General features: G+C 41.7%; 2 protein-coding genes across 3 annotated transcripts in view; both read right to left on the reverse strand.

Annotated features, from left to right (window-relative positions):
* gramd1bb (GRAM domain containing 1Bb) overlaps positions 1 to 2917 on the reverse strand; it is a 67918-nt gene extending 65001 nt beyond the window's left edge. Inside the window, exon 1 of one of the 2 annotated variants that reach the window (XM_068316790.1) lies at positions 2731 to 2917. The gene's annotated coding sequence lies outside the window, so the exon portion shown is untranslated. The remainder of the gene's footprint in view (positions 1 to 2730) is intronic. The other variant, XM_068316791.1, reaches the window with a different exon arrangement.
* Positions 2918 to 16143: 13226 nt separating this feature from the next.
* The window catches only part of clmpb (CXADR like membrane protein b), a 59807-nt gene continuing 50693 nt past the window's right edge, over positions 16144 to 25257 (reverse strand). The window contains exons 4-7 of the mRNA XM_068316966.1: positions 23899 to 24066; positions 22804 to 22926; positions 22146 to 22287; positions 16144 to 21175 (exon numbers count right to left, since the gene is read on the reverse strand). Of these exons, the coding sequence (XP_068173067.1) occupies positions 20839 to 21175; positions 22146 to 22287; positions 22804 to 22926; positions 23899 to 24066 (770 nt within the window). The 3' untranslated portion in view covers positions 16144 to 20838. The remainder of the gene's footprint in view (positions 21176 to 22145; positions 22288 to 22803; positions 22927 to 23898; positions 24067 to 25257) is intronic.

The following is a 25257-nucleotide window of genomic DNA, read 5'->3' on the forward strand; positions in this document are numbered from 1 at the left end:
GCTCCCCCAAAGCAGAAAAATCAACTTTTTCTAGGACAAATGTGTATTTAAATTCAAGTAAGAGATATTCAGAATTATGAAAAACAGGAAAATATTGAAAGTCACAATTTGTTTTGTAGATTTGAACTTTTTTTTTGTCATTTCCATTATGAAAATGATGAACACTGATGTCTGGAGAAGACATTTTTATATCTTATCTGCAATTGCTTCAGGTGCAGATGTCTTCACTGGTGTGGTTTTATAATACAGTGATCGCTCATAAGTAATGACTTGTGTAGCTAAGGGGTTGCAGATTGTTATATGCTCTACTCATAAACCTGTAATTGATTACCGTGACATTTTTTACGGTCTACTTGTTCACCATCGTACCAAGTGATTGGTAGATGTAACTGAAGTCCTCAGAGCTTTTGTGCTGTCACAGAAGCTGCTGACTGATCAATACATTTCGTCAGATTGTAGAGCTGCTGGCTTTTTAATCCATGTTGCTTCATTTTCTACATCTACATGTGGAGTTGGGCTGAGAGTGGAAGCAGCACCGCAGCACATTATGTTTGTGCTACAGAGTAATTAGTCAAACATTGTGATGGCTTTTTCAATCAATAATGTGCAAGGAGTAACTGATTACAGTTTTTTGTCTCACTTGGGCAGCACTATTTTAGTTTTCTTAATGGATGAACATGTAGTTTTTCCCCCAATTAATTTCACTTTAAAAAAAACAAAAACCCCGGTTTTTCTGTTTAATGCTGTCATGTGGTGTCAAATCTACAAAGATCCCCGTTGGAAAGGTTTCTCACTGAATACCTGAAAGAAGTCTTCACTCCCTTCAGAAAAAAAAAAAAAATTGATCTAATGGAGCCTGTTTGGAATGGGGGGAAGCAGGTAGAAAAGACATGACGCACTATTCATGATCAAATGTTAACATGGATTAAAGAATCCACCACAAATCACACAATGTATATTAGTTCCTAAAAGATAGACCTATCAAGTAGTTAAGTTTCATTTTCCACCCATGTCCGACCCACGTTTAGATGTTTTGAGGTGGGTCTACTCTAACAAGGATTAGACCCATTGCTTTGCAGAGGTAATGTACAAGAACACACTATTAAATTATAATGGATTACATTAGATTACATTAGATTAGAAACCTGATCTCCGTTTGGATCTATGTTTTTAAAGATTCCTTATAGTTGTTGTATTGAGGCAATTACAGAAAACTGCCAACAATTAATCATGGGATCTAAGGAATATTCTCCATTCTGTGACACTGCTTTGAAATAATGCCGTGCAGCTAAGATCAAACTGAAGCTGAAACTTCATTAATTCAGTGGGGTGTAGACTAACGTATCGTGATGAATCTTCAAAAGTCATAAAGCTCTAACATCAGTTCAGCAGGGCTCACCATTAGGCTCCCTGAAGACTCCAAGTGCCAAAGACCTTCTGACATCAAAGTCCTGCTGACACCAAAGTCTTCCTGTCATACTAATTATCACGTCATTTGATGTAATACACATTTTATCTTATCAGTCTCCTCTGAAAAGCGAGTCTGAATCATAGGGATAGTTTCTCATGAATCCATAAGTCCGAATCAAGGGACTGCTTTCAGATGAAGTGATGTATAAAATAAACTGCTTCTTATACTAGAAGTTTGCATAATGAACCTCAGACTGTTTTAGGACAGCAGACAGTGAGAAGGCAGTGACAGAGGGAAGGTGAGTGAATTATTACTCGTTGTTCCGCTATTGTTCACGATCAAAACTTCCCTACATTCAAGTCTCAACAGATATCAACGGAGGCTGTCATCTATTTTTCTCCGGAAATTAAACAATACATTTCCAACAGTGTTGGCTGCTTGAGAGGAGCATTGTGTTGAGACCATGGGCTTTAAAAGAAAGGCTGGCAAACAGCCAACAAGTCATCTGATGTTAATCTTGAGTCAGAAGGAGTGCAAAAAGTAGAGCAGAATCTAGACAATATCTCACTAGTTTTAGTCTGGAATACCACATAAATGTGATAATATTATTTAAAAAATGTGCTTGGTATCTTTATTTATGCACTATTCCTGACGTGGAAGGTTACACTATTCACCTTTTTTCTGCAACAACAAAACCGATTACAAATTTTCCGACTATCACAAACACCTAAGCTGTAAAGTACAACTCCACTCCACGGAGGTGACCTATTACTGCCACGGTGATAAGTAAGGTTTCTACAGCTGGTCAACGCTCAGAGCTGAGCAAGGTGAGTTTGATTTAGTGCAGGTGGGTGCAGACCGTTGATCAAAAAAAAAAGAAAAAAAAAGTGCTGCCAGCAGGGTGCAGCCGTTGACCAGCCTTCACTTTGGAGCTCAGGTAACGTATGAAGGTCAGCCCCAATCCACCTTTATCACAAGCTGGTAAACACTTCCAACAACTGAACACACACACACACACACACACACACACACACACACACACACACACACACACACACACACACACGGTGCCGATGAGGCTGCAATCAGGCTACAGTGCCCACATCCCTCTTTGTGCTGCCTGTGAAAATTTCAGATTTTGCATATATGAAGAGATGAAAATGATCTCTGCACATTCAGTCCAGCACATTCATTCAAGGCAAACAGTGCAGCTGGAAGAACGTATGAGCATGCATCACCCCCCCCCCACACACACATACATACATACACACACTCCTAGATAAAGCTATGGAGACAGGAGAGGAGCAGACATACATTACCTCAGTGGAGGGAGTGAGGACTGGTTGCTGGGTGAGAGTCAAAGATCATTCTGCCAGTGCCATCTGTCAAGCAGGTTGGATGCAAAGGAAGTGGGAGAGAATTCTCGTCTCCCTCCCTCCCTCTCCTCCTCCCTCCCTTGTGTGTGCCTCCCTTGCTTCAAAACAAAGTCCCGTGTCACATCAGAGGAGAAGGAGACGGCCGTACTCCGAGAACCGGGGGAATCCTCAGTTAGGCTGAAGCCAATTTGAAGTCAGTGGAAATTACCAATGAGGAGGCGATGGAAGGACGCACCTCCCATTTCCAGGGTAACTGGCAACTTGCTGGTGGTTCTCAGTCAACGCACAAATCTCCCCCCCTCTTTCTCCCTCTCTCTCTCCCTCTGTTTCTTCTGTCTCAATCTCTGCTCTCTCTTTACGCTCCTCTCTGATCCTGCTCCGTTTGTACACTCTCTCCCTCTGGCATGCTTTCTTATTCAGTGTGGCTCAGACACACACACACACACACACACACACACACACACACACACACACACACACACACACACACACACACACACACACACACACACACACACACACGAAGAAAAATAACTCCTGTCAGCTTCGCCACATTCAGCAGAATATTTCTCTACAATCTGTTTTCATGTGCCTTTGTGCTCTTATAGTCCTACTATTAACACAAGAACACAAACATGTCAAACACTTAAGTTCCCGTTTCTTTTGTCATCAGAACGGATTATTTCCATCCCTTCTTTGTGTGACAATTCATTTCTCACACATTCACCCAGCAGCACTCAGTACGGTGGCACCATTATGACGTAAAAACTGTTATAATGAGCACATCTGACAGAATGAGTCACTGTACAGTGGAGTATCTGCAAATCCCTTAACCCCCCCCACCCCACCCCCGTAACATTGAAAAAGCAGGCTACATTTTATGTGTGTGTGCGTAAAGCTACCAAACAGTCTATTGGATGATCTCTGGAAAAGTTCTATTTTAAGCCTTGAGCCCCAGCACACAACGGAAGAAAGAGGACAGCAAGGCACTATTAAGAGAATCTACCATGAAACTACATCCCCCACCCCCCCATGCTGAAAATGTTCATGCTGTAAGGGCAAAACAGCAGGAGGGAGGGGCAGAGTAATGAAGGGGATATAAATAGTCATGGGTTCACAAGACTAATTAATAAGTGGTGCACAAAGGATTGCCAGGTGACACCAGGACAGGTACACAACAGGAGACTCTGCAAACACACACACACACACACACACACACACACACAATCTGCATGTAAACACACATTTTTCTGACCTTGCTCAGTCGGTCACCTGCTGCAAGGTGATAAGAACCAATCAGATCAAGATGAGGAAAAACAAACCCTAACACACAAAAAAAGATAAAATACAAATAAAGGCCGATGATATAATAAAAACGAGCTGCTGTGAGGAATCAGAAATGTTTATGAAGTCAGTTAAATGAAACTGGTATTTAAAAAAAATCTATATCTAGAATGACCATTAGATGAACAGGAACAGTGGAAAAGCCCACAGGGCAAATAAAACATTTATCACTAACAAGTTCTAGAATCGTTCTCTCAGGGTTGTTTTCAGATTTGTTATCAAAAGGGACTGGAGGGCTTTTTATTTTTATCACACAATGAATACGGGAGAATGCCAAGGAAGAAAACCGAACATGTAAACCCAACATGTTTGTTATTGCATGCTGCAGTCAGTCATGATTAGAATTAGAAGTCGGAATGTAAAAACACTTTTCCTGATTACCCAAAATGCACCACGCTTCAAAACCTAGAAATAAAGTTGGTTTAGATGAGCTCTGAGAAGTCTCTCAGGTCGGCCTGACAGGTACACGCACATCTTCCCGTCATGCAGGATCACAGGTCAGCTGAGAAACATCCGCTGGTGTCTGCTGTGTTCCCACAGTAATGAGCCTGCTGTCGTTTTTTTTTTTTTTTACCATCATAAGACTCTTGTGTTATACTTCTGAGCTGTTCCTATTGTGTCTCTGGAAAGACGCACCACCCTGACCACCCAACAGATGTCAGTTTGACCCAGTCCCCCTGCGTAGAAGATTCCTCATTACAAAGACTCTGAAGTGCGTGCTCTGTGTCCACCTGTGAGTGTGTGTGTGTGTGTGTGTGTGTATTTCTGATCAGCTGATGCAGACCAATCAGAGGTAAGATCAGTGAAACCTAATCATTTTTTTGTTTTTAGCAGATTCAAGTTCATTGGATCAGAACTGCCCAAAGGGTGACGCCCATAAACCACCTGAACACAACAGGAAAAGGTTTTTATACCAATCAAATGTAAAGACACAGTTAACTTAGAAATCTACTGACAGTTTTCCGACTTGGAGTATTTTCCACAAAAAGGAAGGTTTAAATACTATTATGCTCATGTTTGGGGACCACAGTTCTAACCCCAATGTCATTTGGTGAAATACTTTATGTGACTGTTCACGATCAAATTTCACTTTTTAATACTCTTTTTGAGAAGCAAAATCTAATTAAAACCTTTTTCAAATCAATCACGGTGGAGTTTAATATGAAAGTATCCATCAGAACAGTTTTCAGATGAAAATAGTTGAACGTAAAACTTAATTTGCATTCGTATGTGGCCCCAGGACACAAACAATCCAGTTCATAAATGGCACATGAATAAATAAACGGCTAATTACAAGTAAAAAAAAAAAGAAGAAGCTTATACAGCCTGGATGACAGAGCGCAGCATAGATTGTAATCAGTATGAAGACATCTCTTGGTGTTCCACAGTAACAGATAATGACATAACATACTGATGTAATTATCTACACTGGGGAGACGATGTTACAGAATCCTGCAACCAGGATTCTGTAACAGCTATGAAGACTTAAAATCTATTTAATATGGGTTAACTTTATACTATTGTAGTTTGTTTAATTTGGTAAATCAAAGAATTTCAAATCTTTTGCACACTTTTAGCTAGGTTTACAAGAAAATAAAACAAAAAACACACAATATACTTGTTTTATATTCAGCTGTTGTGTGGGAAGAACGAGATAGATGAATGAGGGTCATCTTAGTTTAATTAAAGCTGTGTGATGATGTATGTGATGGAAGGCTGTTTGTTCAACGCTGCATTTACGAATAATTCACCTACAAGTTTACTTTCTTTTGATGTACAGTCGACTCACGTTAAAAATAAAGTGCCACAGACACCAATGGAGGCGTAATTATCACCTGACATTTCAGGCTAGGAGATAATTATGCCTTTACTGTGTTTCAGGGAAGTTATGTCCAGTCAATGCATTTGAAATGAAAGATAAAATGCAATGGATCTTAAAGAAATGTCTTTCAAACATGCAGAATGGATGACTGACACAACTTCAACAGATGAAAGAGAGAAGAGATGACATTCATTTGCAGTTAAATGAGTGGACCACGTATTATTTCTTGCCAGAAAGTTCATGATGCCTCCACCGGTTGCTGGGTAACCATTCCACGCAAAGACTGTCTGGTGCACAGTTGTTGGAATATAAGCAGACTGGTTGTTTTCCACTTTTTCCAGTGAAGAATTTCTTACCGAAACTGAAGATTTTTGTATGTACTCTCTTTTTATTTACATAAGACTTGTATTAAAAAAAAAAAAAAACAGATCCAAGATTAACCCTTCATTATAGCTGCAGTGTAATGAATATACTCTTCTGCATTTGAGAGATGCTCACTGATTGTCTCCTGATTGCGGTGCGGCCTCTCCTGATTAAAAGAAGTGCACTTATACTGCCGGTCCAAGTGCACCTGACAGGGGCCCAGTCTTTCACCACCATTTTATTTTCAACTCTGTTGAAAGGCTTCATCATTACCAGTGTTCTTTCTCTGCATGCAGCTCACCTGCTGTTGTGAAAATGCACTCCCAGCTAAAAAAAGGAAAAATTATAAGTCAGTGTTGTTGTTTTTTTGCAACTGCTGATGAATAAAGTCGACGGAGCAGACGCAGGGAGAAAAAAGGCAAACCAGTATGTGTGTGTGTGGGGAGTGTGTGTGTGGGGGATTTAGACACAAGGTGCAGGTGTGTTTAGAGGAAATTGAACCAAAAGGAACAGCAAATGCAGTATAAGCCAATTCTGCTTAAACATTAAAAGGGGGAGGAGCAACCTATATCCTAGAAATGGGATAATGTATTAATTTCTTCTCTTCAGAAGTGTGTGTGTGTGTGTGTGTGTGTGTGTGTGTGTGTGTGTGTGTGTGTGTGTGTGTGTGTGTGTGTGCCCGTGTGTGTGTGTGCCCGTGTGTGTGCAAACACATTCTCTCTCCAGCTGTTTGATCATCTTTTGCAGGGTCATCGTGGGGCTGGAGCCAATCTCAGCTGGTGAAGCACACCTTGTAAAGGGTCAGCAAGCAAACCAGTATCCAGCCTGAAATCCATACTGGAATCCATTAATCCAGTTTCCTGGAATGTGTTCAGATTGCATGTAAACGCCCGCACAGAATTCAATCTGAACTCCATACAGAAACATGGTATGAATTTGAACAGAGATCCTTCCTGCTATGAGGCGCCATCGCTAAATAAAAGGCCAACAACACTCAAACTTAATAGAAATAGAATATTTATAAAAGAATATTTAATTTAATAGAAATCTGTCAAATCTTGTTGCTGAATTGCATTCAGAATCTAAAACAGTGTTTCTTCACTCAGTCATCTGCACTACATGTCTCTCCCCCTTCCTTTGAAAAACATTACATGCTCTCTGCCAACACTCATTGATTTGCTGTAAAATCTGCCAATATGTAAATCTGAACTTTTTATTGTATTTACATTACATTTTCCTCAAACTTTCCAGCCTAACTTCTCTGATCATAAATCCTGCCCAATAGTTCTTTAGTATGAGTGATACTGTTGCGCCACCATGTGGACAATAACCTACACCACATTAAGTACATATTTTGGTAAAAAAAATTCTGGTGTATTGAATCTGTCGTTTTTTGCACAAAAAAAGCCTCACATGCAAAACGTAGTCATGACTCAGACATAAAAGGAAGTCCAGTGAGGGGAAAGAGATTCTAATATAACATTTTGCCTTTAATTTCATTGTGTTGACCATATAAACTACGTATGAAGACCATCCTGTATGACACCAGTGGTGATTTTTATGGCTTTGGCACATAAGCATATTATTCTATTGTTAAAGATGTGCAGAATGGCTTTGCATGTTTAACAGATTTAACACAGTCATAAAAGATGAACAAGTTACAGCAGCCTGAGTTTCTTCTTCTCCTTTCGGCATTTCTCTTCAGGGGTCGCCACAGCGAATCAGTTGCCTCCATCTAACCCTGTCTTCTGCATCCTCTTCTCTCACACCAACTACCTTCATGTCCTCTTTCACTCCATCCATAAACCTCCTCTTTGGTCTTCCTCTAGGCCTCCTGCCTGGCAGTTCAAAACTCACCATCCTTCTACCAATATATTCACTATCTCTCCTCTGGACATGTCCAAACCATCTCAGTCTGGCCTCTCTGACTTTATCTCCAAAACCTCTAACATGTGCTGTCCCTCTGATGTACTCATTCCTGATCCTATCCATCCTGGTCACTCCCAGAGAGAACCTCAGCATCTTCATCTCTGCTACCTCCAGCTCTGCGTCCTGTCTTTTCTTCAGTGACACTGTCTCTAGACCAAACAACATCGCTGGTCTCACCACAGTTTTGTACACCTTTCCTTTCATTTTAGCTGAAACTCTTCTATCACACATCACACCTGACACTTTCCTCCACCCGTTCCACCCTGCCTGTACACGCTTCTTCACCTCTTTTCCAGTCTCTCCATTGCCCTGGACTGTTGACCCTAAGTACTTAAAATCCTCCACCTTCTTGATCTCTTCTCCCTGTAACCTCACTCAGCCTGAGTTTGATGGATGGAATTACTTCAGAAAACTGGCGCAGCCGTTACAAGTACCTGATCAGAAGGCAGTATTGCAACTATATGCAATATATTCAATATGTTCGCTAATTAGACCGCATCCCTGTTTTTATTGTGTAGAATCAATCTGGTTCTTCAGTCAGAGGGAAGAAAATGGCTTTGGAGGGCTTCACTGAGCCATGACATCTTTGGCCTGCATGGGTCAAAGACAGGAGGGTGGAGACGTAATCAATTACTCTGCGCTAGCTCATTAGCCGCCCTGGGTTGAGCTGAGCTCTGCCCCTTAGAGAGGAGCAATCAAAAGACACTCGCAGAGTGGATTTAGAATCAAAATGAGAGGCTGTGAAAATTCAACACAGAACAATGACAGTGGATGCAAACACACTCATCAACACAAGGGACATGATGCAGTATTATTGGCTTTCTGTCAGCCAATAAACAGCTGAATTATCAAATCTGTCTCAAGCTGCAGTTTGTTCACAGGTCGCCGAGTTCATCACCAACAGAATGCAGTGAATTTGAGCAGGATTAATGCTTTTGTTGTTTGGATTATCTGAATCTAATTACCTTGCAGAAGAGCTTAACTGGCTCTGCAGCATACTGTACCTACTCGATTATTCCGATGCTGAAAACCGGGGAAGTGAATCGTTTACAGACATAACCAAATGGTTAAACACTTACTGTATGTATGAAAACTGATATTTAAAAATGCAAAAGTTTAAATTACAGACACATGAAGGGTCCCTACAGCATTAATCTGTCTACAGATGTATGTTTCTTTTACATGTCTTGCATGTCGTAAGGAGTCCTGACAATGAAAAATAATATCCATGTTTTGAAATAGCAATCTAGATCTTTTCCCACATCCACATACAAGACTAAATGTTCAGACACATCACATCCATCCTTGCCTCAATACACAATTTTTATTAATGCCTTTTATATTATCATTAGACCTGAGGAACAAAGGTCAAAGGTTATAAAGGAGGTCATAAAGACAATGTATCCTATGGACATGAGTCACGCCCTCTGCTGGTTGTAGAACTGGTTGGTTGATTGATCATTATACTGGTATTCATCCAGTTCAATCGTTTTCACTTCACACCAATACAGGCTTTTAACATGCTGAGCTTCCATAGTAACAAAAACACGAAATGCCATCCCCAAGTAATCCAGAAATCAATTGAGGACATTTATTCCAAAATGACGCCGCTTTCAGGGCTACATTCATCTTCATTATTACCATTAACTGATAGGGTTTCCAATAATATTGGAAAAAAATGTGGTTTTTATGGAAGATTTTATTTCTTTGGTTCAGCTGCTCTGTCTCATTACTCACTGTCTAGCTCACCCGCTAATGATAAGGGCTTATGCAGTTGCTATTTTCACCAACAGCCGTGTATCATGCCTCCAAATATCTAACTCCAGCCGTTCTGTTCAATCCAGACTCCGATAAATTCTAATAACAACAGCAATTTCCTGTAAAACTTTCCCTGGCCTTCAATTACTCTACTTCCATTTCTAACCTTGTGTCCTAAAAAAGACAGGAGTATGACATCATGCTTGGCAGCTCAGAGCCGTTAATTCTGATGATTAGAAACGAGCAGGAATAAAGAAAACATCCGTCTGTACTCATCCAGCCGGACAGATTCCAGCCAAGGGGGAAGCGTTATGGCCTGGACAAGATGAATTTTTTATTAGCGCTTCCCTTAGAGCACTTTAATCAACAGGCAGTAAAATTCCTGCTGACTGAACCTGTGCAATGAATGAGCAGAGCAGCAGTTACGGGGTTTCTGGATATCATCCCAGCGAGAGTTTTGTTGTCACATGACGATTTGATGCGTGAATCCCGTTCATCATTCGGTGGATGACAGAAAGATATTTCCAGGCATTGCTGAAAAATATTTATAACAAGCCCACAGCAAGAAACAGTCAGGATAGAGGTGACATTTATTACACTGTCATGCTGTCAAAGAGACATTACAAATATAGAAAACCTCACATTCCAAACACCCGAGGGAAGCCTGGGCACTGGGGAAGTGAGCTGGACACGTTAAAATCAGCGGCAAAAATAGTCAACTCCCATTTCCTACCAGGTTTATAATGCTAACTTAAATGCAACAGCCTGAAAGTGATTCAAACCTTTAGTGTGAAGAGGTCACTGCTTTCTGGAGGTGCATCAGCAGACATTGGGGCTTCTGGCAGCAATCTTGAGAAGTAGGAACCCATTCTTCAAGGATGAAGTTTTGGAATATTCCTGGATTTACGTGTCTTCTTTAAGTCCCGACAGATTTTCCATACGAGTGTCCCAGAGCTTCAGCAGCATCAATAGTTTTGAGCTACAGCAGCTGACTGTTCTCATGCTTTTAAGTTGCGAATGTGATGTTTTACAAGGACTGCTGTTCATGATTCTGAATTACTAGGAGACCACAGCAGTCAGTAAAAGCAGCGGTTTGAGTTTTATTTGGGAAAACACTTGTAATATCTGTCGTGTCATGCAAATGATTTGTGTGTGATTCGTTTTCTGCAAACAGTTGTTTCCAGTGACACACACACACACACACACACACACACACACACACACACACACACACACACACACACACACAGCTCCTCATGGCAGATAGCACCCTTGTGAATTCTACTGCCACAGAATTTGGCGTTTCTCTCACATTTTCAGGGTTTTAATCTGATGATTTTGCAGAACAAATTTACTTTTCAGCCCAGAGGCTCTCTGCAGAAGCCACATCATTAGACAGATGCCCCTTTAGTGCTCTAACACTAACTGAGCTGTGTAATCTGGCTCTGACACAGTTGGCATGCATCATTTCTACCCAGAGAGTCACAAGATTCCTGATGTTGGAGGGGCTGATAACTGCTCAACAGAGGGTAGAGACAGAAGCCTAATCATCATACCACCGTGGCTGCTAACAGCCAGTTCTCATATTAGCTAAAGCACCAATTAGATCCTAACCATCCCGAGCGACAGCTCCCATAGCAACCGGCGGGGATGTCTGCAGAGTCTTCCCCACCTTGCAGTAGTGAAGGTCCTTAAATCGTAACTTGAGAGCACAATCTGCTGCGTGACGACAACAGCATCCCATGTATTCATAGCAACATAACATTCACTTGCACAGGTAAAGAGGCTAAACTCCAAAGTACACAGTAAAATAAGTTTTAATAAAATCTTTTAGGTTCTGTTCTTGCCAACCAAAGCACTCAACAGGCTGCAGACTTTTTATAGCAGGAAAAAGCTGCAGTGAAGCAAATTTCTTTTACTATCCCGGAGTCAGCAAACATCAGGCCTCCGAACTGAGCTGACCTGAGAGGATTCAGCCATATTTAATATTATTTTTTCTCTCCGTTCCTTTCCTAGCATTAACTACCAAAAAAAGGTTCCAACTGGAAAGCTGATCCGTCACTTTCAAGTCCCACAATCGCCTCATGTGAACAAGAAACAGCAAGCCTCAAATTGACTCACGCAAAAGCTTTAATTTCTGGACTTCCTCTCATTATCTATTTTCAAATAAAAACATATTTAGTTTTCTTGAAGTTTACACTTGTTTCCATCTGGCTCTTTTCTTCCCTTATGTCTGCATTTATTATAACAGAAATTTATTTCTGCTCTTTTCTCAGCCCCTTCTTTCACGTTTTTTTGTTGTTGTCACATCAGGTTTTGACATAATTTCATCAATGCCTTCAAAACATATTTGCAGGTGATGCGAAACAATGATTCGGTGATGAATGATGTCACATATTCCTAACGAGCCCACGGTGGGGAGCAGCAGCAGTCTGACACTTTTACAGCGCTGTACTGGCACAGAGACAGCCAGGGGGGTGGAGGTTGTTGGGGCTGACACTGCAATTATATAAAACCTCACATTCCACTGAGCTGAGACGAGCCTGGACACCTGACAAGTGACTGAGACCAGTTCTATCCTCACACAGCATTAAAGTTGATGCATTGCACACTTTTAAGTGGATTACTGTGGTTTATTTTACATTACATTGCCATATATGTCAAGAAAGGCTGGAGCTGTATTTCTTGACACCTTAACTTTAATCTCTTTGACATTACCCACAGTATTCACCTTGTGCAATCATAACTCCAAGGTCTAAACCCTTCAATGCACCCCCACCATGAAGAAGTCTTACTTGAGTCGTTTTCTGTCTGTGCATCCAGAAGCTTCTTTCCCACGCCAGCGATGTCCTTGCCGGAAGGGTTGGAGGACGATGCTCCTGTACGTTCCGTCCTCTGCCGGCTGCTCCAGCCTCAGCTGAGGGATGAGGTGCCCGAGGGCCATGCCCTGCCGGATTCGGAGTTCGCCAAGTTTGAACAAACTGCACTGAGCGAGACGCACTGTAATTTCTCCACAGCTGCAGCGTCTCCTGCTGCGAGGAGAAGCGGAGCTGCTTCATGCTCAGAGTGGAGTCTGGGGAGCTGCAGGTGTCCTCCAGAGGCCTTCAGCTAATTGAGGAAGCTAATCTGTAACTCTGAGCTTCATCTATCAGCAGAACGGTTTGGCCTATAATTCTTTGTCGCCATTCTTACGTATTTTGTACCAGTTACTGTATCTGACATAAATCATGTGGCCTTTTATTTCCCTAACAAACAGGTTTGGTACAAAGATGAGTGGAGTTTAATTATCTGGGGACAGAAAAAGAGGCACTCAAAGATTAACCTGTGAAAGAGGAAGATGAACCAATCAGGTTGGGGCAAATCACAATGCAGGAAAAAAAAAAAAAGAAGGTAGGAAGTCTGAGAGGAGGAAATTGCTGAGTGACAAACTAAAACAGGCCAATCGGCAGTCGGGCTGCATTCACATTACCATCCTCAGAGTTTGACACCTGTGTCTCATTCCACCCTGATCAAATCTGTCCACCACAACAACAGGGATGCACGTTCCATAAATAAACCTGGATCATGCTTTGCCTCTGGTGTCACTTATAGTGAGCATTCATTGCTGTGCGCTGCACCCAAAGTGGATTTTGTGATGCTATAACGCAAACCTTGCCCTTAGTGGGAGGCGTGTTTAACATTTTATCTCGTTCACACTAACCTTTATAAGTAAAAACAAATCATTTAAATAAAACCTTATGCACATATGTGGGTTAAATCCTCATCTATTATTCCTCTCTTCAGATTATGCGGATTTCCTTTGTCTAATTTTGCGGCAGTTAATTTTACTTACTCCATTAATATAAAACACTGTCATTAAATGCCTCATTTTTCAATTAGAGAGACTAATGGTTTTCAGGATTAAAATGGCAGTTCGCTAAATTGGTGCTCATGCAAATTGTTTTTCTTGCTGAATAAAGAAGATCAAACATTTTTAATATTCAAATATTTTGCTGTTTGTGTATCTTCTGAGCACTGACTTTAGCAAATATTTGTCAGCGTAGCAGACGCGAAAGGTGAGTTCTCCTGCCTGGGCCTGGCTCAAAACTGCATGAATCACATTCATTATTCTCATCTAATTCTCATCTACACATATTTATAAGGCAAATGCAGTTTATATATTGACCTTCACAAATGGATAATTTCTCCACAGTCCATCTACGTTGCATCTCAACTTTTCAAAGCAGAAGCGAGGTGTCAAAAAATAGCACGCTATTAACCTCATATCTAAATTCGTGGCAGTGCTATAATTAGTGTAGTTGTCAGAGTGAAATATACTTTACATGTGGGTCACAGAGGAATGTTCATTACCCAGAGATAATGAGTGCAGAGGAGCACAAAGCAGTGGAAGGAGTCCACAGCATTAATCAAAACAGTAAAAACTGATTTAGTACCATCTTTGGTGGAATACTTTCACCGTGAAAAATGTATGGAACGCGTGGATTAAAGGTGTTTATTGCAGAATGCTCAGTGTACTCCCTCTGCTCATGCTAGAAATGAATGTTGCATCGTTGCATTCCACACATTGCGTTCCACCAGAGGGAGCTTTAAGCACAGCCACTCATGTATATTACCCCAACCCAGTGAGACCCACTAAAATATTCTATTTTTCCATTAAGCCACATATGAAAGTCACGCACAGTGGATTTCAAATTAAATAGGCAACTTTGCTTTTTCATTTTACAATTTTCAAACAATATCAATTATTAAAGGAGATTAGTGTTATCCGTGGGAGAACCAAGTAATGAGACCTGGTGATTAGGGAAATAAGACAAATATTAACCAAGGCTTTTCAAACTTTGAATTAGAATAAAAAGGTTATAAACATAAACATTTAATGTACATCTTCCAAAATCTGTTGGAATATTTAGACCCCCACCCATGTGATCGACACCAGGGGGTGCAATTATGTAAGAAGCCCCTGAGTTTCAATCTATTTACTCAGCAGATTAGAAAAGCGGACAAAGAACAAAATAGGCCTTGGTATTAATTAGGGTAGAAAGGTTGCTCCGAGCTACGATATCTTTTATCTGCATGATGGCCTACTTTACCACTTTTGTATTTGGCATAATTAGCATGTTCAACTAATGTACAATTGTGACACAGAGTGGTATAGGATGAATTGTAAATGCATGCATTGATAAGTGTGTGGCTGTGAGTAAGTGTGTGTCTGCAAGGACAGGAGATGGGTTTATGACAGAGTCATCACACATGGCCAATCACGTGGAACAATGGGCACAGAGGCATGAAACAGACAGTGGAGAAATGTGATCTGTCCGTGAACATTTAATTTAGCTTAATATGGATGCCGTGTTTCCAATAGAGGTTTGTTTTTTCAGCTGAATCCTCTTCGAACGGACCTCCAGAGAGCATCAGGACCGTCACTCGTGGCTGGTTCACTCGCCTTTCCCACTTCGACAACCCACTTTTGTGACTACTTGACACATATTTTATGTCCATCCTCAAAGTCACCGCCCATCCCTCTAACTGGCTTTGACAGACACTCCATCCTGCAGATCAATAGATTATCAACATGAGAAGAACTTTTCACGGGGAAGAGATGAATGTGAGTCAATAAGCACCTGACAGGTCAATAGATATTGCTGACCTTGTTGCTACGGGTGAGCAGATGAGGATGAGGAGAGAGGAGCCTGAGTTCTGCATCCTCTCTTGCTATTCAGTCACATTATGAGGTTTATTATACCTAGAGAGATGGGGACGTCTATATTTGTACTAAAATATCTGACTGGTATAGTTGTATCCTGTATAGCTTTTGAAATATCTGCAGGTTTTAAAACCTGTGATTGTGCGAAGAATATTGTGAATGGATTACACCTCCCCTCTGCTTATTTTTGGCTTTCTGGGTTAAAAGTAGGCCAGAAATAAGTCTTTTCATGCTGTTAGGTTGTTTGGAATGTGAGAATGCACATGAATAAGGGATAAAATATGCTTTAATCTGGTCACTCCCTGTCAACATCCTGTGTGGGGTGTGATGAGCTCAGTTCACTTTGGAAGATAATGGGAAACAACAGTAATATATTCATTAACTTCATCGCAGGTTTAATATTCCCCAAATCCAAATCAAGATACCACAAGACTAATAAAGTTGTCATTGAATATTTTATTTGCAAATGAAAGAGTAATAACTCAAAAGTCGTAAAAATATACATTTTTTTGTTGTGATATTTACATGGATTGTTTTCCATCAAACTAACAAACACAAGATTCTGTACCGTTTTTACGAAAACCAAAGAGAAGCCACGGCAAAAATAAAAAACAAAACAGATGAGGTTGAAGAAAATAACAAGTGTCTTACATTTCCCTTGAGTTTCACCGCGACGAGGCCGTTTCCCCCGACAACAATACAATGGAGTCCGGAGAAACAGCCGACCACATAGATCCCACATACAAAAAAGTGCAAAGTACATGGATGATAAATGAATAAAAGACCAAATGAAGAATGAAAATAAAGCTTTGTAAATTTCTTTATGACTATATTTACAATTGTAAATTTTTTTTATTTTACTATTTTTAGCTGATACAGTTATGTTACATCAAAGCAAAGCATTCCCATTCGTCTGCTCGATCTCCTATGACATGCAGGTACCTTTGCTCTTCTTCTTCTTGAGGTTGGCTACAGCCTTTTCTATCTCCTCTCACACAACGGACATTTCAACACATTCTCCTTTATTGTTACACAAGGCAAAAAACCACAAAACCTAAGCACTGCTTCGCCCAATGGGTTTAATCAGAAATAAAATGGTTTAATAGAACAAAAAAAAACAAACATTGTGGCTACATGAGATTCATAATGCAGGCAAACCATGAAGGAGTTCATGATCGCTACACCGTTTAGTGTTGATAATAAGACGATATATAGTGCTAATGGATACTGGTTTAAATGTGCTGCTATCACGCTACGGTGTGAAAAGACTTTCCTCCTCCATTCCTTACTGAACTGACAGAGAGCTCTCTAAAATTCATTTGTTTCAATGAACGCAGGTTTTACCAGGACCAGAAAGCTGCTGCTCACACATGAGAGAAGAGAGGGCTCATAAAGTAGGGAATCTGCCACCTGAGACTTGCAATTGTTGGAAAAGCAAATTAAAAAAAAAAAAGAAAAAGAAAAGATTGGAGGAACAGCTGGAAGACTTGCATCTTTTCCCAACTTTCATCTGCGGTGGTGGGCAGTTCAATATCAATGTTATTACACCCCTCTTGATTCCCAGTATCGCTCTGGATTCCCATAAAAGAAGTTGAATATGTAGAGCATATGATGTCCGGATTATTAAAATGCACAGCAGTGTTTGCCTGTATTGTATGCTGGCATGCACACGCCTGTGTTTTGCTACACTTGCTATTTTTGTGTATTCATGAATGTATGTGCAGATGTCCCCTGGGTGATGCAATACATCACCCCCCCCTTCCCTCCCCACACTGCATTTAGTATCCCATTCCCTCTGATACTGCCAGACATTTGATCCGTCAGATTGATTCTGAAGAAGCAGAAATAACCCCAAGATGGCTGATGCGTATCTGGGTGCACATGAATGCACTTCCAAACTGTGGTATCCTGTGTTTCCTCGTGGACCTGAATGCACCACGTGTGTCTGTTTATGTGTGTATTTACAACTTTTATCTGTATGCTGCGTAAGATGCCATCAGCACACCCACGGCTAAGTGTATTCCAATAGTAGGAAAGGGGTTTACAACTGGGCTCCAAAGCTGATAATAGTGAATTCTGAATTATGGACGTGCTGTGTCTCCAGACACCCTCCTCCACCCCCACGAGCAAAAAAACAAGACCGAGCCAAGTGCAATAGGCATATAACAGGGAAAACTCAAGTAAACGCCGCCAGTTTGCAGTCGTATCAATGTGGGCAGAGGTTACGTTGCCTGACTGGATCCTTCTCACTCATTGAATGGCTAACATGGGAATGTGTGGGTGTGGCCCAAGGGCTTATATTGAATTTACATGCACACACCCACACATACACGCTCACACACACATTTACAAACATGCACACATGCACGCAAGCACACACTCAGACATACAAGAACACACACACACGCACACGCACGCAAACACACACACGCGCAGTAGTTTCCCTGCTAAAATACAAACTGCTGTCTTCGGTTGAATTTAAAAAAAAAAAAAAAGGCGTCTTTCCTTACATCTAAAACCACGTGTGAAACCCAGGATGTGAAGGCGAACCACTCGTGTCACGAACCTTTTGAGGCTGAATTCATCCAAATGTGGCAGATTTTTACTTTAGTGTGAAAATTTAGATTTAAATGAAAACATGCTGAGGTTACGAGCTGGAATATTCCATCATTAGAAATGCTGATAATTTCCTCTTCTTAAACCGGTTGTGGAGCTTAAATTGTTAAATATATCCTGAGAATTAAGGCCATAGAGCCATTCAAATTAAAAAAAAAAATGCTTATTTCCCTTGATAGAGTGAATATTTTATTCAGACTTATCTCTCTTGTTGGGTGGATGGAGCTGTATTAAAGATCAAGGTTCACCAACATATTCATTGTGTGCTGAATTTATGGAAATCAGTCACTTAAGCTCCATGATGTCTCTTCAATTCCGAGCATCAGGATACATTTTGACCCCGTGGCGATGCTGGCAGTCAATAAAATCACACAGAATTATTCTCAGGGGTCAATAAAATCCATATCAAATTTCATTAGAATTTGGCTGGAGGTTGATTTAGGGTATGGCTGCTTTGAACTTTGAACCTTTTAAAACCCTCAACGACAGATTTAATTTTACACAAAGGATAATATCGAAGTGTCACATCAGCTTAATGTTCTTGATTACACAACATGTGTGCAACCCCCACCTCACCTCGTTTTGATTCACTTTTTGGGTTGTGTCTGATGCTTTTCTTAGGGATTAAATCTACCCTCAATTTCCTTATTTATTAAATTATATGACATCATGTGCGTATATCTATCTGTATGTACAATATAAAACAGGCTGATTACAGAATGTACAGTACGTCGTCCCCTTGGCCTGGGATTGCTTTCTCACCGTGGATAATTCACTCTGCTTGGCGCTCTCCCTAGGCTGCTTCTGTTACCACGGCGAGCTTGTGAAGCTGTATCTCACAGCGTTTTGCTACTGTTGACCCTCAAAGCTGTATGTGAACAGAGACTTAACCACTGGTGTGCTGAAGATAAGGACAAAGAAAGAAATCATCAAAGGGAAGAGAGATCGCAAAAAGGCACACTAGATAGGCTACTTGTCCTTTATTTCAGATACTTTCAATCAAACGACTCCGGGGTCTGTCTGAGGATCGGCTAGCTGGTCTCCACCAATAACCCAGCAGGAGCGATTGAGCGAGAGAGGGATCGAGCGACACTCTATTGTTACGGGGTCCAGGGAGCGCACTGACAATGACACCATGCAGACCCTATACAAATGAAGCCTGGAATCATACTCTTCCTCGCTCCCTTCATTCAGACACAGCAATTGTAGAGTTGAATATCAAATTCTTTGTGCCTTAGCTCGAATATTGATTCAGCGCCTCGAGGGGAAGCTGAACAAAAAAAAAAAGAAAGAAAGAAAGAAATAAGAATTGGAAATCACCATCTTTGTACATCACACATTCATGGTGATAGATTTTGGTTTGTTTTTTTTCAGTTCAGAAAAGTAGCAGGTAAATGCATGAGTAAGAAAAACAATAATAATAATAATAATAATAATAATAATAATAACCCATCCTAGGGATTGGTGGCACTTCTTCGTGTGGATGAACGAACGCATAATTGTCGGTCACCCATTTGCAACCTGTTCAGAGAGAAGAGACACAGGAGAGGAGGAACAACGAAAGGAAAAACGAGTCCAGCTGCTCTAATAGATGCTTATTTGTTATATTTAAAGTATTGAATTGCTATAGGTCTAATACATACTAATCTAATTATTCAGGGAAGATATTCAGTACCAGAAAAGGATGTCCGTAAATGTAGACAATATGTGTGAGGAGGGACAACAATTCCATTGATGTGACTCCGCAGTCAATGCTACATCCTTATACCTGAAGTTTCCCTGCTGATTGGTAAGAGCAGATGAGCTGTTTGTGGGTCATCCTCCGGACTGCATTCGATTTTATTTTTTTCCCTCGCAGTCTGTTGTTAGAGCACGAAACGCCAAGAGCACCGAGGCAGATAATGCGCACGGCGCTGCACCGAGTCTGTCCGCATGGCTGAGCGTTATTTGCCCCGGTCTATGGGGTGCAAAAGGGGGGTTCATCACAGGAGGAGGTGCAGGGAGCAGAAAGTTGGAGGCGGCACACAGGTTGACATGAACCGGAGATTTTATATCTACTTTAAAATCCAGCCTTTATTGGTTGTCTTTCCCCCAGCTTTTCTCCTCTATTGCATGCCTAACTCTTTTATTTGATAAATAAATAAAAGCTCTACTTGAGGGGGGTGGGGGTGTGGGGTGGCGAGGTGGGGGCTCCTTCCTCCTTGCTTTGCCTTCCAAAGCCAAAGATAGGAGGAACAGCGTTGCATCTTGGGTCTTTGTTTTTTGTTTTCTTTTGTGTATTCTTGTAATTCATCAGGGGTCAAATATGTCTTCCTCTCCCTTTTAAAGTATGCATTCATTAAAAGTACTTTGGGACTTATAGTATAATTATTTTAATTACATCCTTTAAAGTAGTTGCATGTCTTTGTTTATGGAAGCGTCTTTATCTTTGGGGGCGGTGGGGGGACCGGTGATAGGGGTCTTGGATGGGGATGGGTGTCTCGTATAGCTGCAGTTAAGGGACTGGGTCTCAGTCCTACACAGTCTGAAAGGCCTTGGTCTGAGCCGGGACCATGAGGGTGGGGGGTGTGGGTCCAGACATGTTCCTGGAGTTGAATTTAGGAGTGGTGGGGGGCTCGGGGGTCTTGGAGGGCACCACTGAAGTGTAGGATGGAGGGGACTGGGGGAAGCCTGGAGGTTGTCCATTTTCCTTGAGGGCTGCTATGGCGGGGGGGCGAGGGCGGGGGACGCGCTGGGCGCTGCTGTGCACCATGGACTGGGTGGAGGAAGCGCCGGAGCGCGAGCTTCCGGAACGGGACGAGGAGAGAGAGTTGGGCTTCACCAGTTTGGCTTTGGGAGCCTCAGCATCCTCCCTGTGGTTCCAGACACACACACACACACACACACACACACACACACACACACACACGAACACACACACACACACACACACACACACGAACACACACACACACACACACACACACACACACACACACACACACACACACAGTGAACACATATGAGAAAGGTTAATTTATCTGAATAAAATGGAGAAAAAACAGACTATTTTAAGACCCTGTTACCATAGGAGCGCTACTACGTGGGGAGCCTTATGTAATTCATGAGTCTGTGGGGTTTTTTGCATTGAAGAATTCATTCCGCTGAAATCACTGCTTCCCAAGATACAATTGTCGAAGTGAAAAAAAGAAAAGTTTTTGCTGCAAACTCAACGAAAACTTTCCTTTGTAATTCTGCTTTCAAGTCAGAATGAGGATTAAAAAAAAAAAGGCACAAAATAGAACAGGAGAAGAGAATCTGCATAAACAATGTGAAATTTGTAGCGGCATTAATCACAGAAAGGAAGGTAATCTGTGAAGCATGTCGACTCACCGCATGTGTGTGTGTGTGTGTATGTGTGTGTGCGTTGGTTATATTGTCTGTCTGATATAGTTCTTAAAAGTCTTAACAGCGTGAGACAGAAATAGAAACCTTCCTCCACAGACATAACAGAGGATTCTCTATGTTTTCTTTTCTTCACAAGCGTCATTAGCGGTCCACCAATCCATGCAGACTACAGAGTGACGGATCAACAACGGGTGTGACGCTTCGCACATGGATGCAAACACACACACACACACAAATAGATAAACAGGAAGGTGACAAGAGACAGCTCTTATAAGATAATCGATGAACACTTGACCTTGTAGCTGTTTTTTTTTTTAGACGCACTCATAGATGGGCTGTTAGCGCAGATGTTCATGCATACAGTGGGACGACTGCAAGGAAAACAGTCGGTTAAGACTGGCGAACCAGTCTGAGAAGAAAAGAGGCTGAGTAAACCTGATCTCATTCGGAGTCTCCTCCTCCTCATACTTCTTCTTCTCTTTCTTCCGGAAGACGAGCCAAATGATCAATATGACGATGAGGGTGCCGAGGGATGTCCCCACCAAGGCACCTGCGATCACCCCCATATTCTTTGCTTCTGTGAACAGAAAAGAGAAAGTGAGGAAAGACGAGAGTCGCAGTAACTTACTGTCACATATTGTTCATCATTTTTTAGTCTTAATATTAAATTTACAACTGATTATTGACTGTGGACACATTCTAGTCCGTGCTCCCCCCTTACATTTGTGCCCAAATTCACTTTAACTCCAGAGCTACAAACCTGCTGAGCTGCTCTACGTGTCATTCTCTTTACACATGACCCGACCGTCCCGGGCCTCTAAGGAAATGTATTACTGTGACATTGAAGCATAGCTGTTGGTGCACAGGTGGCGACCAGTAGTCACCAGTTTAGGTTTAGTGCAATCCCTCTAGTGCCGGAGCATCGGGAGGGTGGGGGTGGTGGTGATGGTGGGGGTGGCGAGGTAGATGGAAAGGCAGGGAGTGGAATAAATGTATTTCCAGCAGCGGTTGGAAACAACAACCATCAATCAGAGTGGCAATTCGGCGTGAGGTGAGCTGCGAGGTCGACGCCCCCTTCCTTGGTGAAACTCACGTTCCATCGTGACTTCGATGGTGCAGTTTTCCTCGCCCACGTCGTTGCTCGCCGTGCACCTGTAGACACCTGTGCTGTCCATCGTGAGATTCCTCAGGGTCACGATTTCAGGGTTCTTCAGATCTAAGGGGAATTAAAAATAGCAGATATCTTTAAACTGTTGCATGGTGCAAAGATAATACACTGACTTGAGGGCAAAAAAAAAAAAGGGTAGGAATGCAAATTGTCCTCAATCAGTTTCATTAGCGGGACAGGCGAGACGAGCGTATTGATATAACGACCGGCAGAAAGACAGAGAGAAGTAGAAGGAGGAAGCGTGAAGGAAGGAGACAGTGATGGAGTGTTTGTTTAAGGAGGCCCGTTGCACTGAGGAGGACGTGAGTGGAGGAGCGTGAGCATGTCTGAGAGAGAGAGAGCAACGGAGCCCCTCGGCCCCATGGGATATTCAGTCATCCCCACCGAAGACGATCATGTGATATTACCTTTCATCAGATCCAGAAATATTCGCTGCTGATGCTGCATGTTATCGACCAATAAGAATTACTTAGATTGAACAAGTGTTGGATGCAGCCATCGCTGATTTGGACTTTTGCACGCAAGCCGTCATGCTCAGCTGGCGTCCATAAGGGAAGTGAGCCTGTATCCTCATCCCAGCACTGTCCAATCACAAATCACGTGGTTGTGTAGTGTTTGAGCTGCTGAAGCTGCACTGGTCTTAAGTAGTAGATGGGGCTAGTGGTAATGGTCTACAGATAAGAAGGCCATGTGGAATTAGTGGCCTAATCGGGGCAATCCGAGCCCATCTATGTGTCCGTATGGAAAGCATATTGTAAATGTTAATTAATCTTTTGGATCAACTCAAAGTGCTCCAAGAAGAATGTGGCTGTGCTAGCCCGTGTTTAAAAATGTATGAATGCATGACGGCGGGAGGAGGAGGAGGTGAAGGAAAGGTGGTGCGCTCAGCAAAACGCTTCCTCGGATGAATGTAGCCTATAAAAATCACTAATATGAAAATTAATCTTCATCTCTACACTCTGTGCAGAGGGCTTGAATGGTGAATCAGCATGTCACTGCAGTCCCAATTATCTTTCTTACCTATCAGTGCCAGGGTTGGCAGTTTGCCCAGGCTCTTGCCTTTGTCCAGCACTCGCTCCCACTTGTAGTTGATGGGATCGGAACCGTCGCTGGATTTGCAGCTCAGCTTGACGTCACTGCCTTGCTGCAGTTCGCCGTCCATCCAGCAGCGCGGCTTGGAGGGTTTCACTGTCAGAATACACGGGAATCAGAAGATGCAAGTGTGCAACAGATGTGTTGTGTTCTTCAATACTTTTGCCATTCGTACAGCTGTTTACGGTAAAACTATGTCCATTATTATTATTATTATTATTATTATTATTATTGTTATCATTATTATTATTATCTATTGCCATACAATGACAGAGCAACGTAACAGCGCTGGGATGATATCTAGTAGACGTTGATGCTGATCTGGATCATCATCTACAACCAAACATATACAGTATATTATTTACCCTTGCAGGAAAGTAGCAAACAAACAAAAATGACTTGATGTTATCTAAATATGACCCATTGTATACACATCAGAGGTAAATATGGGTATGAATTATTTTCCTGGATTAATAAATAAAAATTTATACAGCAGCTGAGACTGTGTTGATTCAATTTGGTGTAAAATTTAATGAAACTAATCTTTGACAAAACAGCATTGGTGAAATATCATTTATCAAACAAAACACATGAATGTGATTTCACGGTCAAGTGGTCACATTAACGAACCGTCATAGGACAATTACTTTTTATGCACATTGATGGGGGAAAGTCTGATGGAGGCACGTGTGAAACAAACAAAAGAACCTGCTAGGGAATGGATCAATGATAGCCCAAAGCTGGTGGTTGTGAACACATGATAACACGACACCATGGGTCAAAGGTCTTGGTTATAGTCCAGCAGCCGGAGGCACAGTAAAGTCCAGCAGCATCCTGCTAAGCTCTGTACAGCTGCTCTGCTCAGATACCCGCCGAGAGGCACAGCAAAGCTACAAAGGCATGAAAATAGCACACTCCTTTCTTCCCTCTCAAGCGACATATTTTTAGATCAGCGGTGAGCTAAATTTAAACATCTATTTTTCTACACTGTCATATTAGCATCTTTGCCTTCTGTGTGTTTGGCTGTTCGTGCTCGTCAGCAAAGTTGCAGCAAAGGTAGATCTGCAGTGCTAAAAGTTAGTAATGATTGGAATATATAGCATCATGGTCTATTTGTAGCTCTGCCTTTGTTCTTTTCTGGATTTGTTTCCCATCCCTATTTCATTCATTCATTTTTTAAATCCAAAAAGCACATAAAAAAAAACAAAAAACTGCACATGCTTTTGCACACAACACCAGTGCAGGCATCTGGTATTGCTGAGCAATGTTGTACATAAGAACATACAC

This window comes from Antennarius striatus, chromosome 6 (genome assembly GCF_040054535.1).
Source record: "Antennarius striatus isolate MH-2024 chromosome 6, ASM4005453v1, whole genome shotgun sequence".
Lineage (NCBI taxonomy): Eukaryota > Metazoa > Chordata > Actinopteri > Lophiiformes > Antennariidae > Antennarius > Antennarius striatus.